Here is a 20,575-nt window from a genome sequence, read left to right on the forward strand (position 1 = left end):
CTCCATTTACACCCACCACATGTCTATCAACCCTCATGCACCAACTGCCTACCTCCCAATCCCCCATCAGTCCACCACCCAGGCTAGCCTGCACTTCACAATCACATCATTAATAAGGAATACAATGCATTTTAGTGAAATTAGGGACCTAATCAGCTTAGCGGTGGGCCTGTGCGTGCTAATTTAGCTCAACTTCAAGGCAAAGCCCCCCAGCCAGGCTAAGGCTCGCTAAGACTGGCCCAAAGCCCCTTTAGTTGTTAAGCTGATTGGGGGCTCAGAGGTAAGGGCCAAATCCCTCTTGTCCATTTGCGTTGGTGTTGCTGGTTCAGAGGCCTAGTTCAAACGGCAAAGAGGGGGAGAGAGGGAGAGACACAGGAACTTAGATTGAGAGAAAGGGAGAGAGAGGGTGGAGATGATTGGTTGAGACAACTTAAGAAGGCAGATGGGAAAGAACGAGGTTCGGGGACGAAGAATGGACAGGAGAGATGATCGCAGGAGAAGGACAAGAGACAGAGAGAGGCAGAGACGGGGTGAGAGACTTAGAGGGGGTGTGAAGAAAAGCGACCCGGGCATTACCCATGCTCCATTTCAGCAGGTCAGGCTGATGGAGGACTTGTTTCAGCGCATTACACATCATGAGACTGATTACTCCGGGACAGAGGGGAGTAGAAAGAGGAAAAACCAAGGAAAGAGTGTGTGGGGGGGGGGGGGGGGGGAGAGAGGGTGATGTGAGAATGTGAGTCTGGCAGCGCGCTCTGAAACGGTGCCAGGGTCAGGTGATGTTTCAAAAGGACCTGTCCCCCTCTCTGGTCCCCCAATATCCCTTTCCACACACACACTCTGTTTCTCTGGAGTCTGAGGCGAGAGTGGTAGTTGACTGATGACTGTGTAACTGCATGTTAATGGCATGTTGACTCGCTGCCTCCGTGTGCAGTGACGTCTTTCTGGCTCACAAAGTTCAGCGTGTTAACAGAACCTACTGTAGCAGTGAGCATCAATGCTGAGAGCAACGGTGCCACGTGGGTACCTTCCCTCGTATCAGTGCCGGCTCAATACGTGTGAAGTGCAGTCGCTCGTATGACTGCAGGCTGCCTCGTTATGTTCTCTACGTGAAGGATGTGGATTGACTTGAAACAAAGGCAATTTCAATGCAAGTTTTGGGTCAACGAGTTTATCCTGACACAAGTTAAAAAACAACCTTTTCTGGCTAGACAGAGGTAAACGTTGGTCAATGCTGAATCATTCACTTTACTCGTGCAAAAGTCCCACAGACATAAATAAACTTTTCCTTTGGACTTCTCTGTGAATCAGAATAATGTTTGATAAACACAGTATCCATGCTGACGGTAAGTCAAGCGTGCAAAGTGCAGAAATTGCAAAAATGAAGAAGAAAAACAGCCAGTTAGTATTGGCTCTCACAGACTTTTCTAAACCTCCTCTTTGCCTGTTTTGTGCAGCAATCTCCTTGCTTCATCTTTAAAGTGTTCTCAATACGGTTCTGTCTTTGAACGCACCCTTTGTGTGGGTGAAAGCATATAAATGTGTGTTTGAAGCAACGCAGCACCATTCTCCCTCAAAATGTTAGTTCTTGTTCTAACCGCCAATTGCTCTCATATTACTTGTGGCACTCATCAGTAATGCAAGGTCATTCTCATTCAAATGCACACTCACACCAAGAGGAAACACACTCCCTTGCCCTGTTTCTCTTTCCCACCACAGACACACCTATGCTCTCCCTCACACACACAAACACACATTGCAAAACGCACACAATTACACTTTTTGGAGCCACTTAAAGAGTTAGACTGGCCGGCTGGCAGTCAGTCAGCCAGACAGATATACTGAGTAGAAGGGCAGCCTGTACTCCATCAAGACTACACGTCTATAGATGTGTTAATGAATTCCGATTGCATGCTCATGCTCTCACAATATGTTTAACATATGCTCACATTTTCAAGCATGCAATAGCAAACTTAACAAGAGACAGAAGTGAAAGGATGCTGGGAGATTTTGTTTCAGTTTTTAAGAGGTAGAAAATAAACAAGCGTATGTTTAGAGAATAAAACTAAATTAGGCAGAGAGTGAATATAACAGACAGAAACCAAAACACAATGATCCCATTTTTGTAATGATATGTGTTGGTTACAAACTACATATTAAGGGTTTATGGATCATTCATCATCCACAGTCTGCCTGCAGTTCCACTCTAAGCCACATGGAGGTGCAGTTAAGTTCTTCACATATTCTCAGTGGTCTGTTTTAGATCAAGCTCAGCTGATACCTGCAGTCAGTTTTAAAGGTAGGCTGCTTATGCAGGGATGCATGAGACTATGTGTGTGTATGAATGTGTGTGTATGTGTATGCTGGTCCTAAGTCTTCCATCAACATGTTAAGCTTCAGGTAAACCTGTCTCTGGGACTGGACACGGGCTGTCTCCTCCTGCGCCCAGAGAGCCTCCCTATGTGCAGAGGTGTTCATGCTCTCCCTCAGTGACCTCTCCAACTCTCTGATCCGATCCGCAGTCTCCCGCATGGCATCCTGGGAAGCTGAGAGAGGAAGCTAAGGGGGCGAGAGAAGTTCAGAGAAGGAGGTCGAGGAGGAGGGTTGGAAGCCAAATAGCAAAAGGCAGAGGGAGAGTGTTTATCTTTGAGAACACTTTGCTTTGAAAACTCATCACTAAATGTTTTTATATTGGAATAATATTATACTAGCAAAAGATCATTTGAGAAAGGGTGTTTTTATTTGATCCCTTTGCGAAAAGAGAAATGCAGTCCATGTAAAACAGAATCAAAAGAAAAGACTTGAGGAAGTAAAAAAGCTGAGGCAAGAGAAGAACAAGACTTCACTCAGAAGAAGGAGACACAGCCAAGACGAAGAGAGCGATAAGTGATGGAGAGATAGAGTGTGTAAGTGCTGTGACCTTTGCCAACATCTATATGAGTGTGCAGCGTGTGCTTATGTGAGAGTGTGGCTGTGGGGAGTAGACCGTGCACGATCACATGCACAGTTTGTGTGTGGCCTCTCTGACACCTACGGTGAGTGGGGGAACGGGATCCCTCTCCACACTGGGTGATGGAACTGTGAAAGAAAACACTGGACTGAAATAATAAACCCCCCTCTCTCTCTCTCGTCTTCTTTTTCAAAAAACTCTCTCCTGCTCCTTAATAGTTGACTTTCCTTCAAGTTCACACGTTCACACTTTTGTGGGAGCAGTGCAGAGGCCTTGGAGTCACATGGATAAGCAGACACTTCTCAAACTGAACCAATTACAGTTCAGTTGTACTTGTTGCAAAACAAAAGCTAGGGGTTTGCCAAGAGGGTACTTACAAAATCCCAAATGGCCAAAAATACAAGATCAGATGTAGGAGGTATAAGTCACAATCTGATATGAAGAATGAAACACTTGTAAAGCCACTGATTGCGCCACCGTACATAAAGTGAAGTAGCAACACTGATGAAATCATTTTGAATAACAACATACATACTCTGCATGAGTCAGAGCAGATATCTGCCATCACAACAAAACAGAAGATGAACAAAACGATGTGTTGAGGGTAAGAATCAGCACTGGAGGCTTCAACACCACCATTTTGATAACACACTTGTAGAAGCATGAATATAATTAATATGACACGGCACGGGCAACAAGTTGCAATTAGATGTGTCGGAGCAACACACATTGGCGGGTGCAAGAGCTCTTAAATGTAATGTCAGAAGGCTCTGCATGTAAATGCTAGTTTGAGAGTCGAGGATGCTGAGAAACCATTTTAGATTTGCCGGAATAGAGCTGATGTGTGGAGTTCAACGTTAATGTGCCTGTGTCTAACATTATTATTAAGTCTGACAGCAATCTGAGTAGGCAGTTGTTTTTGTATTGTATATAAGAAGCTCCAGGCTAAATAGTGCCTCACACATGGTGAAACTATTTTGATGGCAAAAAACGAATATGCTAAACGCATGGAAAACAGAAAAGAGTCAAGTGAGAGTAATTTTACAAGACAGTGCCTGGAACACGCAAGAGGCATGTGAACGGCCTTTTAACCGCCCCTAATCTGTGAATATTAAGCGGATATTGACTTTGTGCCTGATAATGGTGAAGCTAACTCTTCGAATTCAATGGTAAAAATTAAATAGCTTGACTCCTTCATGAAAACTACATTTGATGACCAAAGAAATCAACTCACTTATTCAGTGGTAGACTTAAAAACCAGTGGTTGGATTATCCCTGAGTGTGATGAAAAAAATTCCGCCAATGCAGCCAAATCACAAGCGGATACTTGTGGCTCGTCACGTCAGCACGACACAGCTGGAGGTGAGCGACAAACACCGCACACACACGTACAGAGGCAGGCTGTGTGCATCAACAGTCCAAAGTCATAATTGGATGTGACAGACGGGCAGTAATTCGATGCACCAGAATCAACAAGTACTGGCCTGACCCTGCCTATCAGACAGAAACACACACATGCACACACACACACACGCACCCCACTGAGATGGGGCTGCCACCGCTGGACCCCCAAGTGAAACCTGACCAAAAAACTGTCTGTCTCTGTGTGTGTGTGCATTTATGTAGTATATGTGTCTGTCTGTCTGTCTGTGTCAGTGCATGTCTGCGTGTTACTTGAGTTTTATTAGTAACAAGAGAATATTGCTGGCTTTCACATACAAAAAATGGGGGAAAAGGCAAGAGAGATAGAGAGATTCAGAGTGGGGAGAAATGGAAAGATAATTGCCTCTGCAGCGCCAATCATCACCTAATGCCCTGGGGAAGGATCATTATGGAGTCTGGCCCTTTCTGGTTTGATGGAGGGATTATAATCACTAAAATAAACGAGCAGAGAGTGAGAGAATGCACATTTCCAGCAGCTGTGTACCTATGATCCTAAGCTTCACACACACAGGCACAAAAACCACACAGACATCTGTCTCTGTTGAAAATGTTAAATGCGCGGCATCAACTTCTGTGTGTCCCATTTCATGTTTAAAACATGTTAAGCATGTGTGCATGGCCAGACGTTTCATATACAGTTTCAGTCAAATCTACAGGTTGTGGGAACAAGCTTAGAAGGAAGGAAAATCCTGAAATGTGTCGATCTTCTTTAACTTTCCCCAGGTTTAAAAAAAAAAAAAAGACCTTTCTATAATCCTAGTATCTCTAAATAGAGGTGGGTATCGAGTGTCATTGAGTGCCTTTGTTACAGATAAGAGAGAAATAAAGGCCTGTGTGAAGGCTTTGAAAGTGAACATTTCCGACGAGTGTTTTCTCTGTGTTTGTGAAGTGCAGCGTGGCGCGATGGAGACGATGAAGCGGAGAGATGCTATCACCACATCCCACATAAACTCTCCTGGATGGAGAAGGAGGGGGAGCACTGAGGGAAGGCACTGTTTGTTTGTGTTTACCCTCGGAGCGTGCTGTGTTCCTGATGGAACCAGAGATACATCTAGAGAGAGAGCAAACAGGGCAAGTGGAGCCAGATATGGGGCCACGATGCAACCTGACTGCTGAGCAAACACAATCTACAGAATGCACACTGTGTTTAATCATACTCTTCTGGATATCTGTGCACCAAAATGCCAACGTCTGTGAGGTTCTCCCATTACACAGTTGATTTGAACGAAAACACAGGTTTATGTTTCCACTGTAAAGCTGGTAAATGCTAACACATCTGATTACAATTCATTAATGACCAAATACACCGTTTGGATAAAAAAAAAAAAACAAGGCTTCAGTCATCTCTGGAACTTTCCATTTAGCTATTTCTGTGGACGTCATCTATCTCCCTGACATCAGTTCCACTACTCCCATGCACTCGTACCTGTACCTACTTCTTTCTTTCTGGCACTCAGTTCATGTCTCTTTCCAGGTTGTAGCAATATTAATGTGTGCTACTCAAACAGTGTTTAGAAGAGGAAATAGGATGTTGGATGCTGCTTGCCAGCACACACAAAAATAACAAAATAACTCGACCAAAAACATACTGTGAGCAGCTCTGGTTCTTTTTGGCAGAGAGTTACAGAGAGGTGTACTCTACTTCATTGGTCCTGTGGGAATAACCTGGCATGGCTACACTCTGCATATTAACACCCCAGCATAGCTGTGCAAGCTTACACAAGCATGTACAGAGACACAGATGCACTGTCAAGCGAACAGCTGACACTCATGTTGACCTCTGAAAAGAACTATAACAATGACAGAAAATGATGTTACATCAAGATGCTCTCTCCTGCCTGACTCATCAGTTCTGACTATTCACTTCTGAGCCATTATGCCGCAGCTCCTTGCTAGCATATGGAGCTTATTTCTGTAGGACTAAATGCCTATCTCTTTCACCGAGGGCTGACTCTGAGATGCATTCAGGGAGGCAAGGCAGGGGGCTTGAAAGACTGGGAAATGTCTTTCTCTGCTCAGAAGAACCGAGTTATACAAAAAGGATGAATCTAGAGAGCAATAGATGAAGGGGAAAAGATGATACTTAGAGAATGGTCTTGCAGAGAGGTGAATAGGAAAATAAGAGGAGAGACTTGGGCAGTATACATTAGTAGAGTAAAAATGAATGAACAGATGAACGCACACACACATATCCAAACCTGCGATAAAGAGTGTGGATGTCCATCAATCAGGCCATCTTTCGTCATCTCACCCGCCACTGTCTGCTTCTGGATGTTAGGGGACTTGACTTGCCTTCAGAGACAGGAACATGTTGTCACAAAAAGAGATGCTCAATAAAGATTTGTTAATTAATCATTGAAACAAAGAAAAAAGTGCATGACCATAGTGTAGTCCTGTAGGTAAAGATGTACGCACATAGCCTATACACAATATACAAGCCACAATTAGTTAAAATACAATTTCCTTAACCATTACAATTTGTGCTGCTTTTATTTGAATAATGATTTTTTACCATAATGTATACCTACTTACAGATTTGTTTTGGTGGTAGGAATAGTGTGTATAGTAAAGCTGGTAAGTACTGTGTGCATGTCTTGTCTTAGTCTTGGAAGATTGGAACAAGACGAGACTTGACTGATGGAGGTGAGACACTGCAGTGTAAATCTTTCAACAACAACACACACAAACACATGCAGACAGGAGATGCAAGCACATTCTCGCACACACACATGCTCAACAACAGATATGTGCAATAAGTGTACAGATCAAAAGACAGGATGACACGGGCACATATACAAGGGCATGTGCTTTTAGAAAGTCTATATACTCTGCCAGCTCTCACACACAGGATAATACATCTGCTGTCAGCGCTGTGCATGCTGAGGTCCTGATAACAGAGCCTAACCGTGTATTACCCAGCCAGGATGGCTTTATATTTACCTCAAAACAATGACTACTTCCTGTCATTTACTGAACTTCTGTTGCCAGAAATGTATGACCCACACTCGATATAAAAATATGTGTGTATACATATAAAAATATGCATTGACAAACACTCACACTCAATAAAACCCTCCATGGTGCAAACACATGTGATCCCACAGAGCCCATTCACCATAGGACACACACAGCTGCGCCGACACAAACGCAATCTATATCTTCTCACGAGTACTCTCAAAATAGAATCAAAACACACTCTTCGAGCTCCTCGTTTGGCCTTCACACTTGAAAAAAAAAAAACATGTGTAGAAGTGTGAAAAAGCTGACAGTGACAAATTAGCGCTTAAGAGAACCCTCTAACACTGTAAACAGGCTGTGACCAAGCAGCTGCTTAAAGCGCCACATTATTATTCCATATCCACACGGGTGTGTTTACTCTGGGAAACACATACAAGCTGCCCCCACATATGGGCACATACTTGCTGTCACCGCGCTTAGAATGGTATGTGTCAGTTTTTATGAGTTATGTTGGTTTGCAATTAATGTAAATTATAACTAACATTCATAGATGATGAATACAGTTACACACATCTACACACACACACACACACACACACACACACACACACACACACACACACGCACACACACGCACACACACACACACACACACACACACACACACACACACACACACACACACACACACACACACACACACACACACACACACACACACACACACACACACACACACACACACACTATTAATATCTGATAATCTTCCCCTAGTACTATAGCACAGCTTTGGTCAGTTTGTTAAGCCTGTATTTTCATGTGTCTGGCTAACTTCTTTATTACTTTTTTTAAGACTTTGCTGTTGATTTTATATGTTGTTATCACTTCTACGAGTGGGTTTTGAAAAGCGCTCCTTAAATAAAGATTATCATTAAATTCTGATAGCATTATTTATCAAAGGTCGGCACACACATTATATACATGTGCACATATTTACCCAGTGGAGAAGAGGAGGCGAATCATCTGTTTATACTGCAAACTTTGATGTCTGCGAGTGTGTGTTTTTATAAGCTCACAGGCATGTCCATGGAAGGCAAAGTTGCCATGAGGGCATATCAGCTATCACACACAGCCAGCACGTGCACAGGTGTATAAACCAGCAGACACGCTGGTCCCTTTTGATAGCTGATATACCCCCATCAACCCATCAGTGCGAAATGAAGTCAATGTTTTGACCAATGTGAAGGCAAACGAGGGCACGTAGAGTGTGAATAATGAGAAGACGGGCTGGGCTGTATGTGAGTGGAAAATATGAAGGAGAACTGTGATTTGTTGAGTACCAGAAGGAGAAAATTCATAGAGGGAAAATAGTATTTTATGGCTGTGACATTTCAAAGAAAGATGAAGTGAGACACAGAGAGAGAGAGAGAGAGAGAGAGAGAGAGAGAGAGAGAGAGAGAGAGAGAGCATTGTGCATGAATCCAACCACTTCCTAAACTACGTGTAATAAGTAATGTCATATTTCCTCTTGCTTCTTTCACCTGGAGCATTGCACACCTCTGCTTTCCAACATAAGCAGCCCCGCTTTATTCCTGGCGGTCAAAACACAGCTCTTTCTTTTACCTTGTGTATCTCTCTTTATACATGTTTTTATTTTTCTATCTTAGCTCATCAACCCTCTCTTTTCCATCAACTCTTTAACTCTCCTTTACTTGTTTTTCACTAACTCTCCGGTCTTACAACTCACATCCTTTTAGAATGACATTGATAAAAATACAAATAAAGTGAATAATGAATGCTCAAGGAGTGTTGCTCACACACCCTTGAGCATGGCACAAAAAGGAGGTGAATGGCTTCAGTAGAGCTGCTGAGTTGCCAACAGTCGGAAGCTGCGGTCTCACTGGGACTCTCCCAGATCTGAATGTGGGAAACTGTGCATTTTAAATAGGGTGTTTCTTGAATAGAGTCTGTATTCTTAGTTGACTTGTCATGGTTAAATAAAGGTTAAAGGTAGTAATAACCTTAAAGGGGAAACAAAGATTTGTATCTCCTCTTCATAAGTCTTAATTACTGTGTCTCCTTCTCCTCTCTTTTAATAAACAGTAGAGTGAAATAAAATCCTCTGATTTCAAGGTTTGCACAATATAAGGAATAAGGGCAAGATATGATCAGAAATAAATGCATTTTCTCTGTTGTGCAAAAAGAAAGTGCAGGAGAAGAAGAAAGAAGGAAAAGAGACAAGGTACTATTAGGCGCTTGTCATGCAGTGCTGAGAGATCTAACAAGTCTGGTTATTACTAATAGATGCTATATTGTGCTTAGGCATGTATTATTGCAATATAAATACCATTTAGCTCTTGCTTTTGTATCATGTCTGCGTGTAGATGACAGGGTGAAATCAAAAGGAGGTTTAAAAAATAAAGAAGTGGTTGGTCTGCGTGTTTGTCTACATGCTTACATGTAAGAGGATAGTGTTTACATTTGATATGTGTGGAATGAAAAACCTGTGTAGCTTTTCTATTTTCTACAGTCAATCAGGAAGTTGACAGGTATTCTTCAAAGCTAAAATGGACTTAGAAATTAGATGGACAGCTGCAAATCATACACTGAGTTTTGATTATGGGCATAGGAATAAGGCCCAACATAACATGTGTCTTTTTTTGCGCAAACTGTTTTTTAGCAAATTAATATTTGTCCTAACCGTCAATTCCTATATAACAACCAACATACCCTCACCATCTACACTACCTTCAGCATGTATGCTCCTCAGTGTCAGCCTAGACACACACGTGCACACTCACACACATATAGTGCATACATAAGTTCACATATACACAAACCTCCTTTCTCCTGAAACCCTCCCTTACATACCAGAGTGCTTACCACTTCAATAGCTGTGACATGGTGAAACTGGGAGGCTGATTTATTTCTCCAAATCTAGCTCCCACATTTCCACAGGAACGTGAACACTATAGGACTGTAACAGCATTAAGAAATATACAAAATAAATCCACTGGTTTACAATTTATAGCCGTAAGGGAAAGAAAAGGAAAATACAAAAAGGCTTTAAATTCACCCAAAACATACATTTTCTTTTTTTGTTTCCATGTTTGAACAACCTTTGTCACAAACTGGAGATTCTTCAAAGCATCAAACTCATAATAACACACTTATGGCTGATGAAAGTACTACTTGATTCAATTCATAGGTAAATGATCAGAATGATTCACTCCTAATGTCATACTAAGACACTTTTTCATTTGAGTCTACCATATGTGCACAGACTGCTCCAAGAGCTCTTTAACCACCACGGCTTTCAGGGCTCTACTTAACAAATCCAACTACTTGCATTAGTGTTAACAGCTGATACAGATGCTTTCCTCAAAGCCTGTTCAGTGTCTCTGATCCCTTAGGCAGATTAGCTAGGATTTGCACCTACAGTGTACACACAAAGCAGTACATAAAACACTAACAATAAACTACCTGATGTTATCACTGAAGACTTACAGTAGATCACGAGGAGCTCGAGGCAATGAAAGAGCTGCGAGTGAGCCTCCCTTGTGCTGGAAGGTATTTATTACAATGACCTGCTGACTACATTTATCTTGCACTCTCTCTGCATCACTGCCAACTGGATGAGAAAGTGTATATGTCCTCATCTGTTCTTCTCTCTCTCCATTCAGATAGTGGTCAACAGGCCATCTGACCGAGTTCCAACAGAAACAGTCTGATTAAAAAGACATCCATCCTCTGCCCAGACACGTCTTGCACTGTCTTACACAGAAGTCCAATCAGCAAACAGACACAACTGTCCACCCATGCTGTCACGTAGCAACATGTGCACAGACACACACAAGCACCATTTATTGTGTCTGTTTTTGGATGCTCCACTGTATTCTACAGATGGCATTTAACTTACATAAAGTGCAAATGGAGTGAGTGTTCATAAAACAGCCATTTCTTGGGTTCTGCCTTCGTTGCTTGTCATATAACTCCCACCTTGCCCCTCCCTCCCCACTTCTACACTGTCCTCTGTCAAGTAAAGGTTGAAATGCAAAAACAAATGTATTTTATTTACATTACAGCAGCAGTGTTTAACTGCAGTGGATCCTCCTCTGATAACCTGCAGCTGACATGTGTTTGACCTCTGACCCCTACATGCTGACCAACAGGGAGGGGTCAGACACATAGAAGTGACAGTCTGACATGAGACAGCACCTCGATACGATAGACACATTGAGGTGAACTCTTCAACCTCCGGACCCCGAACACTGCACACAGGAACTAACTTACAGTGAGCACACACATGTGCATGCGCACACTCTGGTTACAGGTGCATGTGAGTAGCAGACATGTAGAGGTTGTTATGACGCATGCACAAACACATTGAAACAGAGAGTAAACTGTGTGAACAAAGTCTGCGGGAGCTACTGTATCCCTGTTATACTTAAGACCCATGCGTTCCCACACAGTTTGAGTCAGCACACGGTATCCCTGCCAGAGTGCAGTCTGTAAAACGGGTAATGAATGAGGCAGGAAACTATGTTGGATTCAGTACATACAGCCTAACCAGATGCATTAGAAGCCATTCAGAACTATATTGAACCTTATGGGGCCAGCTTGTGTTGAAATCAAATGTTTTGTGCACATACTTCGTTCACATTCATGGTTTCTTTTGTGCAGTTGGCGATTGACCAATAGAGAAAGCTCCCACTGTCAATCTACACACATGCCAACAAGCACACAAACAGCTTCAAGTTAAGATCCACTTTGTACGGAAACAAGACACACGAAAACATCATTTTACCCTACTTTTTTGCACATGCACACATGAAGTGAATACACACACAGACACCAACTTGCAGTACCTTTGTGTTGGCACTAAACAACCTCTCATTTGGGCATATATATAAAACATGCCAATCCATAAATCAGATGATAATTGAGTAGTACTGTGCCAGTAATAAACAGAGTAGTATAAACAGCCAGTGTGTGGGCTGGATACACCACCTCCCACTGGCATGCTGCTGTCTGCCTTCCTGGCAAACTCAAATACACACACACAAACACACACAAACACACACATACACAGGCAGGCACACAAACACACAGACACACGCTGAATGCCTTTACAGTAATGCACAGACATACCCAAAACCACTTACCTGTTGGGTTTACCGCCACGTATGTGAAAACACGGAATGACATGAAGGAAAACACACATGATAGCAATGAAATGGGAAGAAGCTTAGCGGAATTCAACACAACAGAGAGGCTATAAGTCTCCAGTGACATAAGACAGGAAACATATAAAGTCTCTCATTGTGTTATTGCGGTGACAGGAATAAGGACTGAGATGTTTTGCTGTAAATGCATGATCCATTTACCGTCCCAATGGGAGAGTCAATTCTCCCCGGGAATTAGATTTGAGCCAAAATTCCTCCATTTCCAACTTTATACCTGGGAACATTTATAATAACCTAAAATGTCATTCCATGATGTCAAAAGTGATGGCTACTGACAGTGTTGGTGATATTAAGAAATACTTACCCAGGTCTGCAGATACATGAAACAAATGATAAGAAATTAAACCAAGTGATTAAAAACCTCACTTGCATAGGTCACAATGTGCATTTCTAGTTTCTAGTGTGATGACATCAGGCAAAAGGCATGACAGCGTGGAAGTGGTTTCAAGTGCAGGGAGGACACAATCTAGACAGTTTATGTCTCATGGATTACTCTTTTATACACCACTTAGGAAAGATTTGAGATCTGAGAAAGATCCGGTCACTTGGAAGGACACTGCTCTCTGAGGACACCCACATGGTGTGTTGTTATGGATATATATGATTGAAGTTTGGACCCTCACCTCTCAAGGTCAGCAATTTTCTTCTCCTTGAGCAATTTGTCCATTTCAGCATCCCTCAGAGCCATCATTAGCCTCTCAACCTCCACTTGTGATTTCCCAGAATCCTCTTTGTTGCGAGCCACTTCCTGCTCCAGAAGCCTCAGACGGTCTGTGATGTCTGGACACTTCCGGACTGCTTCTTCTATGTTTTGGGTCTTGGGGGGAAGAAGAGGATATATGAGAGAAAGTAATATCCTGCACGGATTATTTAGGCCATCTCATACAAGGCTTTTCAAGGGCTGCTCTTTTTAAAGATTATTTTCGGACATAACTTTACGTTTAAACTTTGTCATATACTTCAACACGCATTAGCCTTAGCTGGTCTTTGTCAGCAAATAACACACTCTTCTTCTGTACTCCACCTACAGATATATTTTGGATCATTTCAGCATTGCAAAATATGAATTAACTAAGTTAGTTAGTCAATAGAATGTACAACACAATCATGAAGCTGCAACTTAAAAAACAATATATTTCTAAGTGAAAAACCTCAAATTGTTACTTGTATCATGGTATGATAGAATTATGGAAAATATTATGCTAATACCTCAATATGCTACTTTGTTAACTGTAAGTATTAGCATGCTATCCTGTTTCAGGTGAAAGGCCAACTCTAGGGGATAAAAGCTGAGCGTAACAAAGGACACCTGAAGTTAATAAACTACAAGTGAGGCTGTGGTGCAGCTGAAGTCTGACCAAGCAGAGTTAAGAATGAAAGGGAACGGTTTAAAATGACAAAGGAAAGATATGACTGATGGATGTTGAGCTAAGCGTGACAAAATACAGCTCAGACAGATACAAGTTAGTCTGGCAACAGAGAGCAGAGCATCTGAGATGTCCTAAAATGGCCTCACACATACACACGAGCACCAACAACCAAGAAGCATTAAATACATAACTTACTGTGGGGCTTCGTGCTGGGGGTCCATCTACTTTGGCTGTTGCCTAGAAGGCAAAGTAAAAACAGAGTTTAAGAACCAGGTACAATATACAATTTTACATGTTCTAAGACTGAAGATTGGAGACTGACTGTAACTGTATACAAGGTCAGTTAGGTCCTGCAGATGTGGTCAGGGTCACTGTCTATCTGAAGCAGAACCAGTCTGTGCCTTCATCCGCTATCATCATTTCATCATTTCATCACCCCCCCCCTTCTTCTCTGCTGACTGATTTTGTGTGGTTTGTGTCTATCAGTTGCCTCCCTGGGGCTTCTGTCAGTAGAGTTTGGAGTTCAGTCATTATCATTATAAAATTACTGTCTCTCCCTGTATGGCTGCGATTTTATGAGACCACCAAACCTCTCCAAAAGTAAAATGTTGAAAAAAACAGAGAAACACTGATGTATTCTTTCTTCTCTGAGAAAAATATCCCAGAGGAAGTTTGTACCCTAGAATTATCTTTCTCTCTACTTGTCTCTGTTTCGCTTGGCCTTTACTCTCTGTCTACTGTGTTTGTGAAGATTGGTTAACTTGTTGAAACAGCTGAGGCCACTCGTTTAAACATCATCAAGGGGGGGGGGGGGGGCACAAACACACACATACAGTACACTCACACACAGCAATTTATTGTCAGGTCTACATAGGTCTGGGGCTGTACATGTAGCTATGCTTGAGTCTGTTATTAAAAAACAAACAAAGAATGACTGTCAACTGTTACCGCTAGCCAATTCTTTACCATTTAAAAAAAAAACTAGATGAACCCATTGTATACATGGGCCTCTGTATATGGGAGATACAGCCATGGGCACATGTTTTTTTAGATACAGTCAGATAGCTCAGCAATAAACCGTTTAAACCATTTATTTAAAACACACACTTATAATGTCTTTTATTTTAGTCCTGCCCCAGGTATATATGAGTTTGACTGACTGTCTACAATATATGTGCCACATGTGACCTAAAAAGCCCCATAAGCTTGTCACTGTGCTGCCTGTGTACAGACACATGCCTTTACTGGATATTAAAAACAGTGAACTAGAGATTGAAAACAATTGAAAAAGGGGTACAAGTTGGTCCTCAGGAAGGAAAGCAGAGTCATTGTTTTAACTCCTCCTCACCCCCATTACCTCTGCACCTAGCCTCACACACACACACACACACACACACACACACACACACACACACACACACACACACACACACACACACACACACACACACACACACACACACACACACACACACACACATCAAACCCAATCTGAGCTTGCACAAAATGCATTAAGGCTAAGTAGACGAGAGTTTATGTTCTTACGTTGGAAAGTACAGAGAGGGGAAAAGCAGGAGCTAAAAGACAGCTGGTCCAACAGGAATTAGTGATATTATGACAGGAGGGGGAAGACCAGTAAAGATACGATTACATATTTGGTCACTGAAATTATTATTATCATTCCTGGAAATGTCTCTGAACTGTAAATATTACAAATAAGTTAAATATGTGTGGCCACCATGGATCTAAACTGGGTCACAGGATACCCAGCACCTATCTTTTTTACTCCTGAGGGTAATAACGGTCTCGAGTATACAGTATAATATATCGTAGATATGACAGGTTTCTATCTCATTAAAGATAAGTCAGTGCAAACAATCAATGTCTGATAAATCTAATCTTCATATTTTCTTCCAATAAAAAATAAAAAAAGGAATAGGAAAAAGTGTCATGTATGTATCATAAGGATAAGACATTTGCCTGGTTGGAAACATAGTTTTTTGAATAGGACAAAAGTGAGTTGAGGTGTGGTGCCTCCTTGCTGATGTACGCCAACCCTATCTGAAAAGGTCACATGCAGCCTTCCCTTAGGTGCTTTACAATGTTCTCTTTGAAGAACTAGTGTTTAGTTTCAGAAGTCCTTTATTAACTTCGGAATCAACAAATACTGTTTTATGGGAAGTGGATGAGGAGGCAGTGAAGTCAACAAAGCTGTGAGGTCAAGATAAAAAGATCCACTCATAGCTCGACTGAGTCAGCGATACAAACATCTGCAGATACAGTGTGTGGGCCACAGCATATCTGCATGAGGTAAATGGCCGTCAGGCAAAAAGCTTATTCCTCAATGTTCGTATGAATTTCAGAAATATGAGATTATCGTCAATTGAGGCTATTGCTAATACAACTTTAGAGTTGTTTTAGAAACTTTAAAGCATTTACTATAAGAAGCTGGTTTGCAAAATAAAATGTATTATTCAGATTTATTAATATTTTGTGGAGTGTCACAGCAATATTTAAGTTGCATTAACAAAAGGGATTGAGGGTTTGAACACATTTTCTTAGGATTTTTTTTAATTTAGCTAATTAAGACCAAACATAATTTGCTGTCTAGTTTTAGGTCAACACTGGATGAATCTTTATAGCAGAAATATTTTTTTAAAGTAGTACAATAACATCATTTTGTTTTCCGCCAACAAATGTCTGCCCATTTCAAGTAAACGATTGGAGACAAAACTATTATTGACTTTTGATGACCAGTTGTTTCTACTCCATGATTGAAAGCTGAGCAACATTCTTGTTTTGAACAGGCTGTTTTAAAGAAAAAAAAAAAATTAGCAGTGAAGTTTTGTATTGGTATTAAATCTACAGTGTCACACACACTTTTTGCTGCCCCCTCTGAATCTGGCGGCTCTGGTGAGGATTAGGCATCTTACTGGCGACAGGGGAGACAGACTGGGCCTTTCAGTGCCAGGGACAGGTGTAAAGGGCACCAAAGGATTTTCTCTGATGTAGAAACAACCAACAGTTGTATACATTTTAAATTACCGTTTTTTTTAGCTTGTGAGGTTGCTTGAGGTGCACGTACGCACGCACGCACGCACACACACACACACACACACACACACACACACACACACACACACACACACACACACACACACACACACACACAGAGAGAGATACCTGCTAAATGTCAGGCGCACTGGTGCTACCTATGAAAATGTTTAGTCGCACTTGACAGACTTTTGGTAACACTCTGGAGCCCTGCTAAAGCAAATGGCGCGTGCGAACGTATATGTATGTGTGGAGAGTCGGTTTGATCAGAATCTAATCTCAGGCACCATGTCAGTTCACCTCTGACCTACTGAGTATTACAGCCCTCACAACCTGTCACACTCCAATGCACTACAATAGGATCAAACACACTTTGTGACGGCTTTTGTGTCCAACTATTAGTTTTTGTTTTTATTTTATTGGGTGCCAGTCTGGAGATATCCTACCAAAAGTTGTATAGGGAAAAATCTCTCAAGCAAACACAAATATTGTGTGCCTTAATTGTAAAATAAATTACATATACAACCTCAATAAAAGTAAACATTTGTAACACAAAGACCTTGAACAGTGTTTCAAGGTGTTTTTCAGTATTTTCAAATAATTATAAATTGCATTAAGAAAAATTACAGAGACGGTCTTCTTTGACATAGGCAAACTAAATATGTTTTACTAAAAACAATGACTAATCCTGTACTGTGACATTGTTAGGAAGGACACACACACACACACACACACACACACACACACACACACACACACACACACACACGGACACAGACCAACAAAAAGCAGTTTGCATTCATCAGACATTAGGGTTTTACTGACTACTGTTTCTTTTAGGGAAGGCACATTTTTTCATGATGATGATGATGGCAATTTAAATGACTTTGCTACAACTTAAACACATGCAGACACTCATATATCCGCACAAACATGCATTCAACAGTCTAGTCTGTGCTGGCAGGCATGCACAGGCACACAGAAAGAAACACTCACACACACATACTAACAAATATATACACACAAACATCTGTGTTTCTGAATAATCTTCAAGTTTACATAACAGGTCTGATTGCTGTCGAGTACACAACATATTCCAATTATGGCAACACTTCTGTCAGAGTGTGAATCTACTGGCTGCAAAGAGTTACTGAGATGCTTTGCTTTCATGTGGTGCCTCGTCAACATTCAACAAGATATCATTTCACAGGAATTAAATGTGTGTATGCTTTTTATGAGAATAAAAAAAACATTCTCATAAATTCTGGCAGGGCGAGATTCTGTCCTGGCTTGTAGGCCTTGGAGAGGAAAAAGAGGGAGAAAAAAGACAGCCAGGCTTTGACTTGGCACCTGAACAGGGATTGAGGGATCTTTTACGTTCATAAATCACTCTCCCTTAATTCATCCCTTTATCCTGTGGGACAAAGTGCAGGCAGGCCCTTTGCTCGGGAGTTGCTAACAATATTGTGGATGCGCACAGGGAGGTAAGAGTGGAATGACTATTACAGTAGATGTACGCAGTGTAAATACAGGGTGCAAGCAGGGTATTACACCAATGCAGAGTGGTTGTAAAGTTAATTATTTTCATTCTTTATGTACAATAAAATATAATTATAAAGTGTCTTGATGTTCCTTTTGAGATTTCAGAAGTAAAAGATTTCGAGAAATGTGTTTGTTTTATGAGGTCTGTTTGGCTCATTGAAGAGACTGACACAAGTGTGGAAGCATGTGCAACTCTGTTATGATGTGGATGCCGATGAAATATTGATTGCCGTTTGTCTGCTGTCCACACACATACCAGACTACCAATCCTGTGTACAGTGCTCATATCCACACGCAAAGTTTGAACCACAGAGTTTGTTTTGGATATTTTAAATTCAATGTAATACAATAGCCAACACATATTTACCTGAACTACCACAATGCATGTCACGCACCTTTTTCTATTTACAAAACATCACATTCTATTACCTTGATCAAAACAATCCATACTGACCTCTTCATCAGGCCTCTGGTTTGTGGACAGGACGGCGATGGCAGGCTGACTCTGAGTCAGTTTCAGGGGCTGCAGTACTGAAAGTTTGTCCTTTAATAGCTGGTTCTCCTTCCTCATCAGATCCAGCTCCTCCGTGCGAACCCTGTCTTCCCGCTCCTTCTGATCGCGCAGATTCTCAATCACACGCTCCTGAGTTAGTAAAAGAACAACAGATAAGAGAGGTTTGATAAGAGATGGGAGTAGGAGTATAGTAGGGACAATAGGTATTATTTGCATACATGTTTGTTCAGATTTAAAAACTGTGGGTTTTGCTCCCAGTGTGTAAAAGATGTTCAGCCCTGTGTGATTACCGTTTTATTTTCCTATCATTATAAAAAAATCGGAACCAGAGTCTGCTTAGGCTTGCCAGCATCTCTTGCAAAACCAGGCCACAGACAAACTCATAAAGGCCTGACATAAATAATAGGGCCATAAATAATAGTAGGGTCAAGAGAAGATCAGAGCAGTAGAACACAGAGAGACGGAGGAAGTAGGAGAAGGGTTGAGGGACAGAGATAGATTTATTGAAAGTTGGACAGAACAGTAGATCACATCCTAACGGCTTCTCATCACCTGCTATTAAACCAAGCTGGAGTGTTTATATCATCATTTTCTCTTTTCTTTAATCACACTGGACAGCAAGAGGACTAAGGATTTGGCCATTGGCCTGAGACCAGGTCCACACCATGGGTGGCCAAGCATGCAAGGTGTGTGTAGTAGGTCGTGTTAAGGTGTATGTGTGTGTGTGTGTGTGTGTGTGTGTGTGTGTGTGTGTGTGTGTGTGTGTGTGTGTGTGTGTGTGTGTGTGTGTGTGTGTGTGTGTGTGTGTGTGTGTGTGTGTGTGTGTGTGTGTGTGTGTGTGTGTGTGTGTGTGTGTGTGTGTGTGTGTGTGTGTGTGTGTGTGTGTGTTTAGGTGTGGACTGAAGTGATTATCAAGGTGTTTACTCAGGTGTTTATTTAGGCATAGAGCACAGCTCAGCAATGACGCTTTACGATGTGGCATCGCCGCATGATTGGCAGCTTTAAACTTCGGGGTAATTGGACAAATACACCCACTAACTAGACCTGGCACAGTAATGCACTGCATAGTGAGCTATAGACGAGAGGGTGAGAGAGAACGAACAGAGGGAGAGAGACCACATGGCTAATAGGGCCTGGGTGTTTTCCCCACATTTTGAAATATCTCTAGGATGGAGTTCAGGGAAAAGAGACCGGGATGTGATAATTAAATCTGCCTTTATAAGGCTTAAGTATGGAGCATACTATACATAAACAAAACACAAACACACACACATAACATCACAGACAGGGACACACACGCACACAAACAAACACACACATACAGTACACACATACATAAAAGCACCAAAGAGCAGGGCTCGTTGGGCACAATGCCCTCGTCTGTTAATTAGAACCACAGTACTGTGGCTGGCGACTGGCTCCAAGAGCAGGTTTGTGACAGGGAGTGTGATTAGCAACACACACACTCACTCTTGTAAACACATTACACACACCCTGT

The 20,575-nt window shown here is 41.8% G+C and overlaps 1 protein-coding gene across 2 annotated transcripts in view; it reads right to left on the reverse strand.

The window, feature by feature from the left end:
* Positions 1-20,575, reverse strand: part of LOC117450139 (ERC protein 2-like) — a 145,384-nt gene that overhangs the window by 71,412 nt on the left and 53,397 nt on the right. The window contains exons 8-12 of one of the 2 annotated variants that reach the window (XM_071203774.1): positions 19,018-19,206; positions 14,163-14,204; positions 13,221-13,414; positions 6,592-6,685; positions 2,407-2,559 (exon numbers count right to left, since the gene is read on the reverse strand). In XM_071203774.1, coding sequence (XP_071059875.1) covers positions 2,407-2,559; positions 6,592-6,685; positions 13,221-13,414; positions 14,163-14,204; positions 19,018-19,206 — 672 coding nt within the window. The remainder of the gene's footprint in view (positions 1-2,406; positions 2,560-6,591; positions 6,686-13,220; positions 13,415-14,162; positions 14,205-19,017; positions 19,207-20,575) is intronic. The other variant, XM_071203775.1, reaches the window with a different exon arrangement.

The sequence above is a fragment of the Pseudochaenichthys georgianus genome, chromosome 7 (genome assembly GCF_902827115.2).
Source record: "Pseudochaenichthys georgianus chromosome 7, fPseGeo1.2, whole genome shotgun sequence".
Classification (NCBI taxonomy): Eukaryota; Metazoa; Chordata; class Actinopteri; order Perciformes; family Channichthyidae; genus Pseudochaenichthys; species Pseudochaenichthys georgianus.